At 36.5% G+C, this 14,546-nt stretch overlaps 1 protein-coding gene across 2 annotated transcripts in view; it reads right to left on the bottom strand.

Annotated features, from left to right (window-relative positions):
• The window catches only part of LOC121428836 (carboxyl-terminal PDZ ligand of neuronal nitric oxide synthase protein-like), a 30,498-nt gene extending 16,177 nt beyond the window's left edge, over positions 1 to 14,321 (bottom strand). Inside the window, exons 1-3 of one of the 2 annotated variants that reach the window (XM_041625703.1) lie at positions 14,015 to 14,321; positions 10,774 to 11,585; positions 3,287 to 3,358 (exon numbers count right to left, since the gene is read on the bottom strand). In XM_041625703.1, the coding sequence (XP_041481637.1) occupies positions 3,287 to 3,358; positions 10,774 to 10,881 (180 nt within the window). In that variant the 5' untranslated portion in view covers positions 10,882 to 11,585; positions 14,015 to 14,321. The remainder of the gene's footprint in view (positions 1 to 3,286; positions 3,359 to 10,773; positions 11,586 to 14,014) is intronic. The other variant, XM_041625702.1, reaches the window with a different exon arrangement.
• Between the last annotated feature and the right edge of the window lie 225 nt (positions 14,322 to 14,546).

Genomic DNA, 14,546 nt, shown 5'->3' with positions numbered 1-14,546 from the left:
TTGAAATAAACCACAGCCAGAAGGCTTGTCATTTGAAGATTTCCCTGTAGTACAGACATTAATCTTGCATAGTTCTTAACAAATAATTGTAGGATTATTTTGTCAATGCTGGATGTATTAAACCCCAAAGAAATACTCTTTAATGCTCTGTATTTTCATTTCCCTGTAGACTGATTGGGTTTTAATTCCTTACTAACTATTCAAAGGCATTATCCTGTTTTATGCAAAGAATTGTCAATTTTATAGTGTGATATCACATTTTTATTGCTCATTATTTGGTTGTGAAATTTAAACTAAAAATCATCTATAAAATAAAGTTATATAATGATATAGTGAATACAAGTAGATTAAAAAACATACAGAGATTGTCCAAATACTACATTATTGAAATATATTTTAAAAAGGTAAATCTTAATAATTTAAAATCAAGAGGTTTAAGTCCTACATTGTACCTTCAGAACATTCTTTAATGGCAGGATTTACATTTGCACCCCCCCCCCCCAAAAAAACCCCATGTAGTACAGAAGTTTCTTGTTTTATGTAGGAATTGAGATATACATGTAATAATAGCAAGGAGTTGGGAATTGCTGCATCAGTGATAATAATAAAACCTTGTATGGCTACATGTATGAACCCTAAATTGTGTAAAGTCTGAATACAGTCTGAACATGCCTACTCTTTTTCTTAGTGAAACATCCTTAATTTCCAATTCAAATCAATACTAATATAATATGCTTTAAAAAAACTCACAAGATTCTTTTAAAACTCTCAATTTTCAAGCATTTCTAAGACTGTTAATGGAGGGGCGGAGAGATTGCCTTTTGGCAAGAGAACGTGCCTGTTCCCTTCTCCCTGCTTCCTACATCTACACATAAACCACCAGGTGAGATTTCACTTTTATTGGCATGCAGGATTAAAGGAAAGGAGAAACGTTGAAGGAAATGTGAATGGGGAACCCTAGATGTGCGGGTTGGTTAATGAAAGAAGCGCACAGTACAGCCGGGATAAAATAAAAAAAGGTAGAACTGGCATTGAAAGATGTACAATCTTGAATTTATGAAATGGATTGGCTTGAAAGTGACTTTCTAAAAGACCTGTTCTTTGGTGTTCTTTGGGAAAAGGAATGAAGTGAATGAATTTGAAAATGCTGTTTTTAGACTCAACAGTAAGGTTAAGTCTGCCTATGTATTTTCAAGATTCAGAATCTACAGTACACATTGCAATATTTGCATATTGGGTTTTTAAGATATAATTGTACTAAAGAGGATTGATTATTTTCTTTCACATTAATCCAAACTGTAATATTCCTATGCATGTACATATAGGCCTACATGATGTTGAATGTCTTCATGATGTCCTTGCACATCTGGGTAGTGTTCTATTAAGCATCTTTCAGTGACCAATGTTGACTTGACACCATTCTCATTACTTTCTAAAACTAGTTTACCGGAAATCGGTTCAGGAAACTAGTTTGGAAGGTCGCTTTGCTAGCGTTCCCATTTGATCAGCTGAAAGTGGTTTTCAAAACCATTTCACGTATTAAGTGGCCTTGTTGATGGAAATGCTCTCAGTGGGGGTGACAAGTTTCGCGCAAAATTCGAAACCACAGCGTAGACATTCTACACAGTGTGTAGAGTAGCACGCTCAAAATATGCGAAGATCGCTTCCCGAAGAGCAGTTGTGTCCTCACTTAAATTGTATGCTAAAACCAGTTTACGAGGCAAAGCGATCTTGAAAACTACATCGCAAGGTGGTTTTCCGAACTGGTTTGGAAGATCGCTTCAAAGACCGCTTCGACCGTTCTTTACACGTTAAACTAGTTTTAAGACGGTAGTGAGAACAGTGTCTAAATTGTTCTGAGCCAATGAGAAGCAAAGTTTTCTGTAGCTTATAACAGCTGTCAGTGAAACCCCCTGACTACACGTATATGTACATTGTACAAGTAAATTATACAGTTTGTTTCATGAAATACTCCCATCAAAGTCCCCCATCATTTTCAGTAAAAAACGCACAATGCCCATTGATCACTCATTGTTGCCAATTTACCGATGACCTAAATCGGAGGGTAGATCCATAAATAAGCAAATGAATCACTGTTGAAATGTTCTTCCAAAATAAATCATCATGAAATAATTCATCAAAAATAACTCCTACACTGTACATCAGTATTATTGAATGGTTTGCCAGTTTGGGGTGAAAAATCATTGCATTAACTTTATAAATAGGAGATAAAGCCATGTTATTGTAAATTAGCAATGCATGTAGGCCTACATATGTACAGTACATGGAAGAGTACAAGTACATGTACAGTACCTGCATGAACATGTTAACTTTTATGCATTTCCATTAATTTATAGAGTAGAAAATAAATTATTTCATTTCATTTCCATCCATTAGGGATGAAATTAAAGTTTAATACAATCCAAAATGATTTTATATTTTTATACGTACACTTTCAATTTAAAAATCCCAGGTAAAATAGAGTTTTGGCCCTACTTTTATTCGAATTGTGTAAATAACATACTAATCATTCTACATGTACATTACACGGACTTGAATAAATAAACAAACTGAACTTTATTCATCCAAGGTCTCATTATCTTTAGAATGGCCTTGTACGGGACCTTGACTATATTTGATAGCTTCTTTCTACAAACGTTCCGCACCATTTGTGCTCTTTTATGACACATTTCCTGTGCATGATATCACCGGTGTATTTCTGGACGGAATGATTGGACGTTATTGATGAAACATGGCAGGCATATGTCGCTTGTTTGCCGCTTGTAATGTCTGCTCATAACCACTCTGCAGCCCAATGAGCAAACAGATTTGCAGTCCCATGGGCCAGATATTTCTCTTCTGCACTTTTCTAGCATGTTCCCTCAGCTGTTTGCCAAGCCTGAGTATGAAGTCGCATCCACTCCTTGAATTTTGGGAGATTTTACGGGGAATAGGATGAAACTTACATTCGATTGCAACTCAATGGTCAGGAAAGTCAAGCATAAAGGGGTATTGAAAGAATGTTGAGTTGCAACTCAATGCAAATAAACTACATATTTGTGTTCTATACCCTGAATTGTGGGACTTACAATTGATATGGAATTAAACATACACGTTTTCTCTCAACACCCCAAACACTGTTTAGGTATGTCATAAGTTTGCTGTCACATATTTTTTATACTCAACATTAAAAATAATATATATATAAAGAAAAATAGGCAAGAACCGTGCAAAGTATTCTGAGCAGGGCTAAGTTTTAAGAATAAGAAAATAATGATAATCTCACCCTTATCCTTCTCATTGCTGCTACAATTTCCACCCTGCTGCTTGGCCTGGGCACATCAAGGGTACCAATATACTGAAATTGTAAAAAGAGAGGAAAATATGAACGCATATCATACTCTACAAGTACATGAAATTTGGGATATTGGGGTCTTTTCATAAGTTGGACACAAATCTGGGCATTTCAACATACTTATAAACTACACACTTTATGGAATACATGTATAGTTAGTATACAAATGTATCTGTATTATACGCTTTATATTTGTATTACTAAACAAGACCATAAATTTTACTGCCAATTTTGTGTCATTTATACTGTAGACCACCGTTCTATGAAGTTATTGAGCAAAACAGAAAGCGGCAGACCACCGTTACATGGACATGGTGTCCAATTTAGCATCAGGATTAATATACAATTGGTCCTAAAAAGTGAAATCGTGGCAATTAGGCTGACAAAACTTGATATATTTATACAAAATCAGGTAACAAGTACCGAAGATTTCCTATAAACATACAGTACCTGTATAAAGAAAATTTGAAATTGTAAACTACATGTACGGTACATGTATGATAAAGGTGTCCATCAAATATTTTTTAAATGTAATCTTCTTTTTAATATTTTGCATACAATTTGATGATAATTCACTCCCTATCTTTATTCATGTACACTGTACATGTACACAAGCACTGTCGCCCTTCAAACTGAAAAACCAGCTGCACATACGAAACCTGTATAGTGACCACAGATTTATTTTCCTCATTCATAATCATATGAGTATTCCTGAAACAGTATGGTGACGTAATGTGATGTTTCGTTATGTGATGTGTCACAGCTAATGATTCCAACAGCTCAAATTTTAATACTGATTACAGTATATTGGGCTGTCATTATGCCAATATGATCTCCACATTATTTTTTTCAGGGGGGGGGGTGGCACATCAACATAAAACAAAACAAAAATGACTGGGACATTGGTCTACCGTAATTAAATAAACATATGATTCGGTTTCCTCTGTTCGCATTCCACTACCAAAGAGTACAGTAATGCAATTCATGAAGTGTAATATGTGTGTAATGATTATAGCGGCTGATAATGGAATGACCACATGGATATATGGTGGGATCAATCAATGGAGGTAATGAGCAGGGTGATAGCCAATCAAAATGGCTAGTCTCATCACTAAACACAGTTGAGTCAGAGAAAATTGCAGGCCTGGTGTACATTGCAGGCCAGCGATTGACAATCCATTGTTTTACTGTCCGTGACATTGGGAATTATGTTTTACGTGTACATGTAAATGTACAATGTATACTATATGTGTACAGTGTGTCTGCCTAAATAGTTTGTAATTTGATAATAAATGTTCAAGAAAAATATAATGCTGACAATGATGAGAGCATTGAAGATGATTATGATGATATACACGTACATGTAATGATATGATGATGATGATGATGATGATAGTAATGATGAGAATGATGGTAATGGTGATGATATTGGTGGTGGTGGTGATGATGATGATGATGATAGTGGTGGTGGTGATGATGATGATGGTGATGATGAGTATGATGATGATGATCATAATGAAGATGATGGTGGTGGTAATGGAGGTGATGATGATGATGAATATAGTGGTGACTGGTGACAATGGTGATGATGGTGGAAATGATGATGATTATGACAATACCCTATAAATTGATTATGATTATGACAATATCATGTTTTGCAAATTCTTGCAAAAAAATAGCAACTACTGTCACAGTTAATGTACATCATAAAAATTGACAAGGTGCTCCATGTACAGGTACCATTATATTATTGTAAAAAGAGTGGATGAAGTATGCTGGAAATAAAAAAAAATAACCTAACTATCATAAAATCGAAATAACAGTATACATGCATGAAAGGGAACGTACATGTATCAAGCCTTTGTTTTTCACCAAGTTGCAAATTGTGATCAGTCAAGCAAGAATGATTATAATTGATTTGTATGTAAGTGTGATAATGCATGTATTCCAACCTTCCTGTGATCACTGAAATGCAACTCGCAATGCTTCAATGATCATCAGAACTAATTTTTCCAAGAAATGAGATGCTTTCATATCATATTAAATTCTGATTCTATCAATTTTTTGAAAATTTATTTTGACACAATACAAAACGCAATGAGGCAACAGCAGTCAGATATCCACTGAATTCCATTTGTTATATGACAAGTCCTGGGGGGTGTTTCACAAAGATTTAAGTATGACTTAGAGTCGCACTTAAATGTCTAGTTGCGCACAGTATAAAAGGCATGACAGCATTGGTCAGATCATGCCAAGAGGACGCCCACTACTGCGTATTGATCAATAAGATTGCGCGTTGCATATCATGTACGCGTCGTCGTTTAAGTGCGACCTGAGTCATAATTACATGTAAATCTTTGTGAAACACCCCCCTGGTCTATCAGGCAGTTACATGTACCATAGAAACTGTGCTTCTCAGCCAATCAAATTCAAGGAAAGTTATCAGATCTGACAACAAATATTAATGAAATTCTCTCCTGTAGGCCTACACTGTATTTGAAAAAAAAAATCAAGCTCTACACTGTATAGAGGATGATGATAAAAATATTGTTTGTTATTAATATTTGTACATGTATGCACAAAAAGAAAATACACTGTTTTGAAAGTTAAATTAAATTTCCAATAAAACACTACATGCACCTCATATGCTCATGAACAAAATACATAATACTATGCTCATCGAACTCTCAAAGTGCAGTTTCCTACATAGACTCCAGCCTCCAGGAGCCTGGACAGGGAAAGAAAACACATTATAATGATATCAACTCTGGAATCTCGACTTTAATTTGAATTCAGTCCGCATGCCCTGGAGTATAATGGCGGGTCTGTATAAACAACTACACTGTACACTGTACTTGCCTCTTGGAGCCAATAAACTCTGCATTAACTTCCAAATATTCATTCAAGAAAGTATTTCTTCACAAGCATATTGGAATGCATGCACATGTAGTATTCATGTACATGTATGTTACATTGTACATACATGTACTACATGTACAGGCCTACTGTCCTATTTTTTAACATTAGAATAAAGAATATACTATCATGGCATATGGTACAGGTACATGTACATGTAGGTCCATCTGCTATGACTACGATGCTATTCATTACAAAATCTGGATACAATTTGTGAGAACATTACAGGAAGCACAATGAAAGCATATGAAAGCAGACTGCCCCAGACAAAAACTATAAAACAAACTCAATACTTTATAACATGACAGCCAATGCCAAGTGCCACTCATGTTTTTTAATTCAAAATGAATTTCCCATAATCCATATTATCAATATAATGTTAGAGCACTTGAGCACATGAGCTCCAACTTTCACATCATGACTACATGTACATACTGTACAATGTACAGGTACATGTACTTGGCACATCTGGTGTGTGTTTCATAAAGCTGTTCGTATCTTAAGAGCGAACTTAAAGGTCAAGTCCAACCCAGAAAAATGCTGATTTGAATAATAAGAGAAAATTTGAACAAGCATAATGCTGAAAATTTCATCGAAATCGGATGTAAAATAAGAAAACTATGACATATCAAAGTTTTGCTTATTTTTCAAAAAACAATGATATGCACAACTCAGTGACATGCAGATGAGACAGTCAATGATGTCCTTCACTCACTATTTCTTTTGTTTTTTATTGTTTGAATTATACAATATTTCATTTTTACGAATTTGACAATATGGACCAACTTGACTGAACCATACAGTATTATTTTTTTTGCTAATTCTATATGTTCAGGGAAGAATTATTGTTGTTTCACATGACAATGAGGAGAAAAATAGAATATTTCATATTTCTTATAATAAAATACAAAATAAATAGTGAGTGGATGATGTTATCAGTCTCCTCATTTGAATACCAACAAGGATGTGCATATAACTGTTTGTCAAATTAAGAAAAACTTTAAAATGTCATAACTTTCTTATTTTACATCCAATTTTGATGAAATTTTCAGTGTTATATTTGTTGGATTTTTCTCTTTTTAATGAATTAAACTTTATGTTGGGGTGAACTTGTCCTTTAAGAACGACTAGTGATTCTTTCTATCGATAGATGGTATTTTCATTGGCGATGGTTTAGCGTGTAAGAAAGGTTCATCAGTCGTTCTTAAAGTCACTCTTAACTTACGAATAGCTTTAAGAAACGGCCCCCTGACCTGTTTTTAAATTGACTTCCTTCCTAAAGTTCCTACCCCCCTTTCATTCCAAATCAGGTATTCAATGAATGAGAGAACAAATTATTGATTTCCAATAGAAACTTCAATCAGGGAGGCCTTATCCATGGTCACTCCCTCTACATAGACATTTGTCACATTGTTTCTTCATACAATCCAAGCGTAAACAACTTCCTAAAAACACCTGCAAATGATGATCAAATTATTTTCTCTCAACACATGTATATATGTGCCTGTACTGTGTATGTGTATGTTATGTGCACTGCTTACCGTGCAGGAAAGCAATAAAAAAACAATTTCATGAATGCAAAGTAACATATTGTTCATCAATCCACAAACTATTTTTTGTATGAATGCAATGTAATCATTTTGTTCATCTACAATGTATCCACAAGGTCATTACACTGTCTGACTGTCACAATTTCATGTAAATATTTGACTAAAGCAATGAATGGGAACTTGAAAAAACATACAATTTACATCAAGGTGTTCAATTCATGCCCAAAGCACTGACCTTCAGAATTAACCCATGTTCATGCTGTATGTATACAAAGATAACGGTGTCCGGGCTATTCTGTGTCTCCATTCTTTTCTGAATATTGTGTTTTGAAATTGAGATTCAAAATCAACACTTCAAATGAAATCAAATTCAATTGACTGTTTTAAAAATAATTCTCTCTGTGAAAGTAAAGTACAGCATGTGTATAGGTCCTACACTTTATTTTTTTTTGCTTTATAATTTATATACATGTAGTATTTCAGACTTCTAGGATCAAATGAGGTTTGTTTTTAAGAAAATATTTTCTCCTTCATTTTTCAATTGTACACATGTATGTATAAAACCTGCCAATTTCCAGCTTATTTCACCTTGTTTTCCACTCTTTTTCTTTCTTTTTATTTGCATGAGGGGTTGGGCTATTTAGCATTTTAGACTTCTTTTTCTTTCAATAGCAAAGTACAATCTATACAAAATATCCAGAGGCCTACAGGTACATTACAGCAAACATCGGGACAAATATCTTTATTGAAATGTCAATATATTTTTGCCGAACACTCCTTTCCAATCCGAAGTCACGACAGAGGAGATTGAAAAGGGGCGCCTGCTCGCTAAAGGTTAGCAGGCTAGCGAGTCGCCCACCAAGCAAAGTCAGGATATTCATCAACTTCCCTGAGCAAATAGAAGAGACACCGCTAGCCCCGATGACTCATCGCTCCTTCGATGGAAGATCGTGATAAAGTTAAGATGCTTGCTCAAATACCATCACATCTCTCCCCAAGATGGACTTGATACCCGGCACGGTCACATCTCCAGGTAGAAGAATGCATTTGCTACTTGTTGATATTAGTAGGGGTACTTATCATTTCCTGCTTTGTATAGGGTGGCGCACTATTACAATAGTTAGGAACTTTGAAACGCCATAATGACCTGCCTACAAATGTATAATTTACCAATTAAAATTCAATATAGGCCTACATTTAGACACAATATGTAGTACAATGTACATGTACATGTAAAGGAATAATACACGTAGTTTCAAATCTTAAAACCAAAGCTGCACATTCCCATAAAGCACTCTCAAATATATGTATGTATTCATCCCCTTGTAATTCAAAACTTCCCAATGCTAAGATCTCTCACGAATTGGCAAGATCATTAATTATGCAAAAAGAATTCATTCTGTGAATATCTAAACCTTGTTCTTACAAGTTTCAAATGTAACTTTGTATTGTGGCACTATTTCAATATTTTACATAATTCAACCCTCATTAAAATATGTAGTATGCACATTATGCATTACAATTTACTTGATAACTTGATCTACATGCATGTAAGCCAACAGTGTAAAAAGCACTCGGAACTGTGAAAATCCACCACAACCCACCCTTTTCATACCAGCTTGATCAGACTGCCACTAATCTGTGTTCAGGGAGCCGAGTAATGTTATAAGCTTCTTATAAATTCGTTAACACAGGTAATTGTGAGAAAGATCACAGGTGAAAGTGTGACCATCACAAGAGATAAGCTAATCCTATTTTACAAGTAAAGGTTAAATGCAGAAATGTACCTGTAATGGGTGGAAGAAGGCAAGAGTGCAACCAGTGCATGAGATAATCCGGTTTAAAATACCAATTCCTTGCATGAAATAGATTTCCACAGTCAGAGCTACACTGTAAACCTAAGAAGGGTTTAGCTCTTTACTTTGTGGCTTCAATAACTCAAGTTATTAAAGCCAACAGAAAAAGGTGAGCAGAGCCCATTAAGATGCATGGTACCGTATTGTCCTTATTTGCCATAAAGGCTTTCATATACTGTACTGTCTTTTCTTCCATTTCAAAAAAGTATACAGAGAAACCTGTAGACTTCCAATGGAGACTGGAGAAGTGGACTCTTCATCAACAGGTGGTCTTTATATTATAAATAATCAGGTTCCTTTACATGTTTTTAATGGGGACAATTCAGAGAAACAAACCAACAGACTTTATAGAGAATATGAGAGAGGTTCCTACAATGTTATTACAGTTTATATTTGCTTGGTCTAGTTACAACTACGTGTACAGTTGTGTAGTCCCTACTTCATTTTTGCTTACAAAAACTTGACCTACAATGTACATGTAGAAATGTACGTGCAGTACATGTACATGTGCAATCCCAAATGCAAGGCAATGTGCCTTTAGGTTAATATCATTTCATTCATTTGCACAAGCTAATGTACGTGTTATATCCTTTCACACACCCTGAATACGATGCAGTTTTCAAATAGTAAGTAACCATGGCAATTTTCTGTCCTTCAACTTCATCTTGCCATTAATCGCTGCACCCCATGTTACGCATTAAGGCAATCTAATTTTAGCATGGCAAACCTGCTCATCCAGGAGTGGAGTACATGTAGGAGAGGATTGCATACAATCAGGAAACGAAGGGTTTAATGAGAAGGAACCAAAAGGGAGGAAAGAAGGCATGTTTGTGGAGTTGAGATTAGAAGAAGGCTATCATCACTTGGTAGTTTTATTACATGTACATGTAACTGTTCTCTACACGTTATACTTGTGAACAAGTTGCATGAAGAAAAACCACTGTGGATAAAATCGGGCTAATTCTTAATAACCAAGAGAGAAATGTGCTTTTAAACAGCAGTGTCAGTATATACATGTAGGCCTACCCCCTCTGTAATTTAAATAACTGACACATTAAAAACAGGGCTCATTCATGTATTAAATATGCATATTTACCTTTGCTTGAAAGTGTATTCCATGTTGAAAGGCTTCCTCACTGTGAAGTGGTATGCGCGTATCGTAGGCATCCTCTACTAAATTGTATTTATTACGTCTTGAGGGCATCTTGATTTATCGATCCTATTTATTCCAAATGACAAAATAATATACAAGGATGAAGGATATTAACGTCATCCAATGATTCCGATAACTTCCAATTATTGAAGGATTATTTTTGTGAAGCGTTCCCCATACTTGTCTCCAGAACTCTGCTGCGATATCCGTTATTGTATTTCCTGTAGATAACGGTTATGAACATGCAACAAGTGCAAGAATGATCTACTTTTCCTCAAATTCATCAAAGATAATTTGGATAATTCAGGATGGATCAAGCATTTGACATGAAACGCACAGTCATGACAACTTGTCTTCCCGTCCGCTCTCTAGCTTTAGTTTAATACATCTCGTGTTTATCCGAATGTTCCGTGAAAAATCCACAAGCAATGACTCCTGCTAGAAGACTCTAGGACAACTTCTCTGAGTTTGAGATTCAAATCAGTCCCTAAAAGGATGTCGTTTGCTCCTTGCCAGCAATCCTCATGTATTCCGTGGAATATGGATCTTCGTGTAGGAGAGGTGACTTGTTAATGAGAGAGCACAGAAGGCCTCCTGGAGATTAGCGCATAGGAGGAAGGACGTCCGGGTCTTGGGACTCTGAGTCACACGAGTCGTGAGAGTGACAGACACAAAGTTACATGAGACACTGAAGTCACAGAATATCATCAGCATCTGAATGCAGCTTTGTTTTTGTATGCACGGATCAATCAAAGCTGGGGAAGAAAAGAGATGGAAGAGGAGAAATTTGAAAGTTATTATAGAAAAAATTTTTCCCATCTATCTTATCACAGTTTGGTTCTCAATTCAATGCCCTTGTTGGAAAGCAAACAAATATCGTTTCAAGCAGCTATTTCACCAACATTAATACAGTAGGGTTATGTGATGTGTACAACTATATCAAGGGATTTGATACATTTCAATTTAATTTGATACAATTCAAGGTTTAAAAATTACAGTTTTTCAAGTTTAAAGAATTCATAACAAATCAGGATTTAGAATTTTGAAAATAAGCAAATTTGACAAGGAAGGGTTGATGTCTTCCACCGGTCCAGACTGTGATTGTGATTGAAACTTTGATCAATGAGTCTTCACAAAAGACTAGCAAGTAACTTGCATGTTTGCATCCAAATTTTCAGAGGCATAACATGAAAAAAGAGAGAAGAAAAAAATCTTTTGGATTTTTTTGTTTTAATTAGATATAAGACTCTACATGTACTTGAGTATTACAAAGAAAAAGAAAAACAATAAGAACATTCATGATGGCAAAAAAATGGTCAATATGACGGGCAGCCAGATAAAAAGAACTTTAGTCCATTATTTTTGGAATTTGAATAAGATCTAGTCTATATTTAGAATATGTTTACTTTAGGTGCGCAAACCTACCCCCAACCCCACCCACCCACCCACCCCCCCCATCACAGAACCCACACAAAGGAAAGCATGAAAGACAGACTTGCCCGACTCCAACTCACAATCACCAAACATCCCACATAAAAGACTGATTTTAGACTAGGCTCTATACCTACAATGAAATGGTTTCAATTTTAGATTCATTTCATTCTAGCAAGTCTAGGCAAATTCAAAATAAATCTCACCCTGTACTAAACCAGAGCTACCAAGTCTCACGCATTGTGCGTGAGACTCACGCATTCAGGGTCCGTCTCACGATCTCACGCATGGCACCCATTTTTCTCACGCATCGGGACCCGGCAGAAAAAAAGAGAAAAGGTAGCATTATTCGCCAGATTATACGACTGGCCGACCGCCTTCGCGTCTAGCCCGGCACGCGAGACGAATCAAAAGTGCAGTCAGCGCGCACAGCTAGTACGTGATACGATGAATAGCGTGCGTGCATCGCATGGTTTTGAACTGGTTTTGAAGCCCATATCTCATGCGCGCGCGCGTTGCGCGCGCACCTTTTCGCAACGTACGAGTGTAAGTACTGGCCGCGCGCGCACAGAGACGTCGAGTCATGAAAATCTCACGCATTACATTTTTTTGAACTTGGCATCTCTGCTAAACTCATGATGTTTAACTTACATGTATAAACTTATATTACTTAGATTTAAACTGTTGATATGTCTATGACTACGGCCTGGCATAAGGTGAGCTAGGCCAACAAGTAACATATAGATCTAGAGAACAAGATCGCCATAAAATTCTAAGCATCGCCATCGGTAGACCAAAAGCATCAGTCTCTGTTTACGTTGGTTGTTAAGCTGAACTCAGTTGGCTCCACTCATGAAATACAGAGACCGAAGTTCTAGCTCGATCTGTACAGGGACTCAATGGCCATATTTATGTAATAAGTTTGGATAAAGCAGAGAAGTGAAGTTGCACAACAGCTAAAGTACATGTAAGTCACTACTTTTTCCCCTTCTAAGAGTTTATTTTTCCCTGTTTTGGTGCATTTCAGGCAATACGGAATAATAATCTTTACTTCATACTTGGTATTTTTTTAAATATATTTTTATGAAGTAAAGACAAAATTCGATGAGCCCCCATCGAGGGAATTTTTCATTGTTAACCCTCTAATGGTGGCTGCACGATAGCGAGCTGTCTGTGTACAAGGAGAAATTTTAAAGAAATTATATGTTAAAAAACTCCGTGAAACAGACGGCTGCCAGCTGTCTACGCCAAGTTTTTTCCGTCTTCTCATTATATTTTTCTTGGTTTTTTTAATGAAAAGATCTAGTCTAGGGTCTAGACTATCTGTTAATAAAAATCAAATCAATGTTCTATAGGGCCTAACATTAGGCTAAACAAGATCATCAAAAAACTGATCTAGCAATAGTGTCTAAACTTAAACTAAATACTAAATAGTGGTACCGTCAATGACCGTAAGTTAGACTCTAAATGTCGGAAAAACTTGAAGCGTTAGCCCATTTTATTTTTAGAGGCATTAAGATCTAACGTAAACAAACATGATACTAGGGGCACAATCCCTGGCTCCGTGGAGAGTAAACGCACATTAGTGAATGATTTTTACTCTCTAAGTTATAGACTCTAGGCATGCTAGGTCAAGAGCCTCCTGGACCTGGCTATGCTCGGCTCCCCCGGCCCGATTCGCGGCGGAGCTTCGCCGCTGAGCCCCTGGGTTACCCCGGCCTGGGCCTGATTTAATAATTCAAACTGAACCCACCGAAAATTGGAGATCAATGGCTCGCTAAATTCCCGACAAGGCAATAGACAACAAAAAGGTTGTCCTGGATGAAGGTAAATCCCGTAGAATTAGCGTTTGCTCAGCTCAATCTCTATGGCATATGCATCCAAAGCTTCAAACGGATAAATTCTGAGAGAAGGACTTCGCGGTTGTGCGTCCGCATACCGATATATGCCAGAGCTAGTAGCGCTAGCACTGCACAGGGCCGGCTAGGGCCAGGGCGCCGTGCCCTCGGCGGCGGCTAGCTAGTATACCGTAGCTTGCTGCTGCTCGTAGCTAGCTTGCTCACGAAATTGAGTCTAGCGCCATCTACGCAAATAAACAGTGGAATTATTCGACTGAGCGTTGCACATGGCGTTCGCCTGTGGGGAAGTTACAAATTGACGCAGGGGCGGTATTCTGAAAACGTTCTTATCTTAATTTTGTTCTTATCTACGTCATGATATCAAATTGGTATTCTGAAAACGTTCTTATCTTTTGTTCTTATCTTTTTCTTATCTTGCTTTCCATC

This window comes from Lytechinus variegatus, chromosome 15, assembly GCF_018143015.1.
Source record: "Lytechinus variegatus isolate NC3 chromosome 15, Lvar_3.0, whole genome shotgun sequence".
NCBI classification, from domain to species: domain Eukaryota; kingdom Metazoa; phylum Echinodermata; class Echinoidea; order Temnopleuroida; family Toxopneustidae; genus Lytechinus; species Lytechinus variegatus.
The sequence above is the reverse complement of the archived record's forward strand: the minus strand, read 5'-3'. Positions and strand labels throughout refer to the sequence as shown.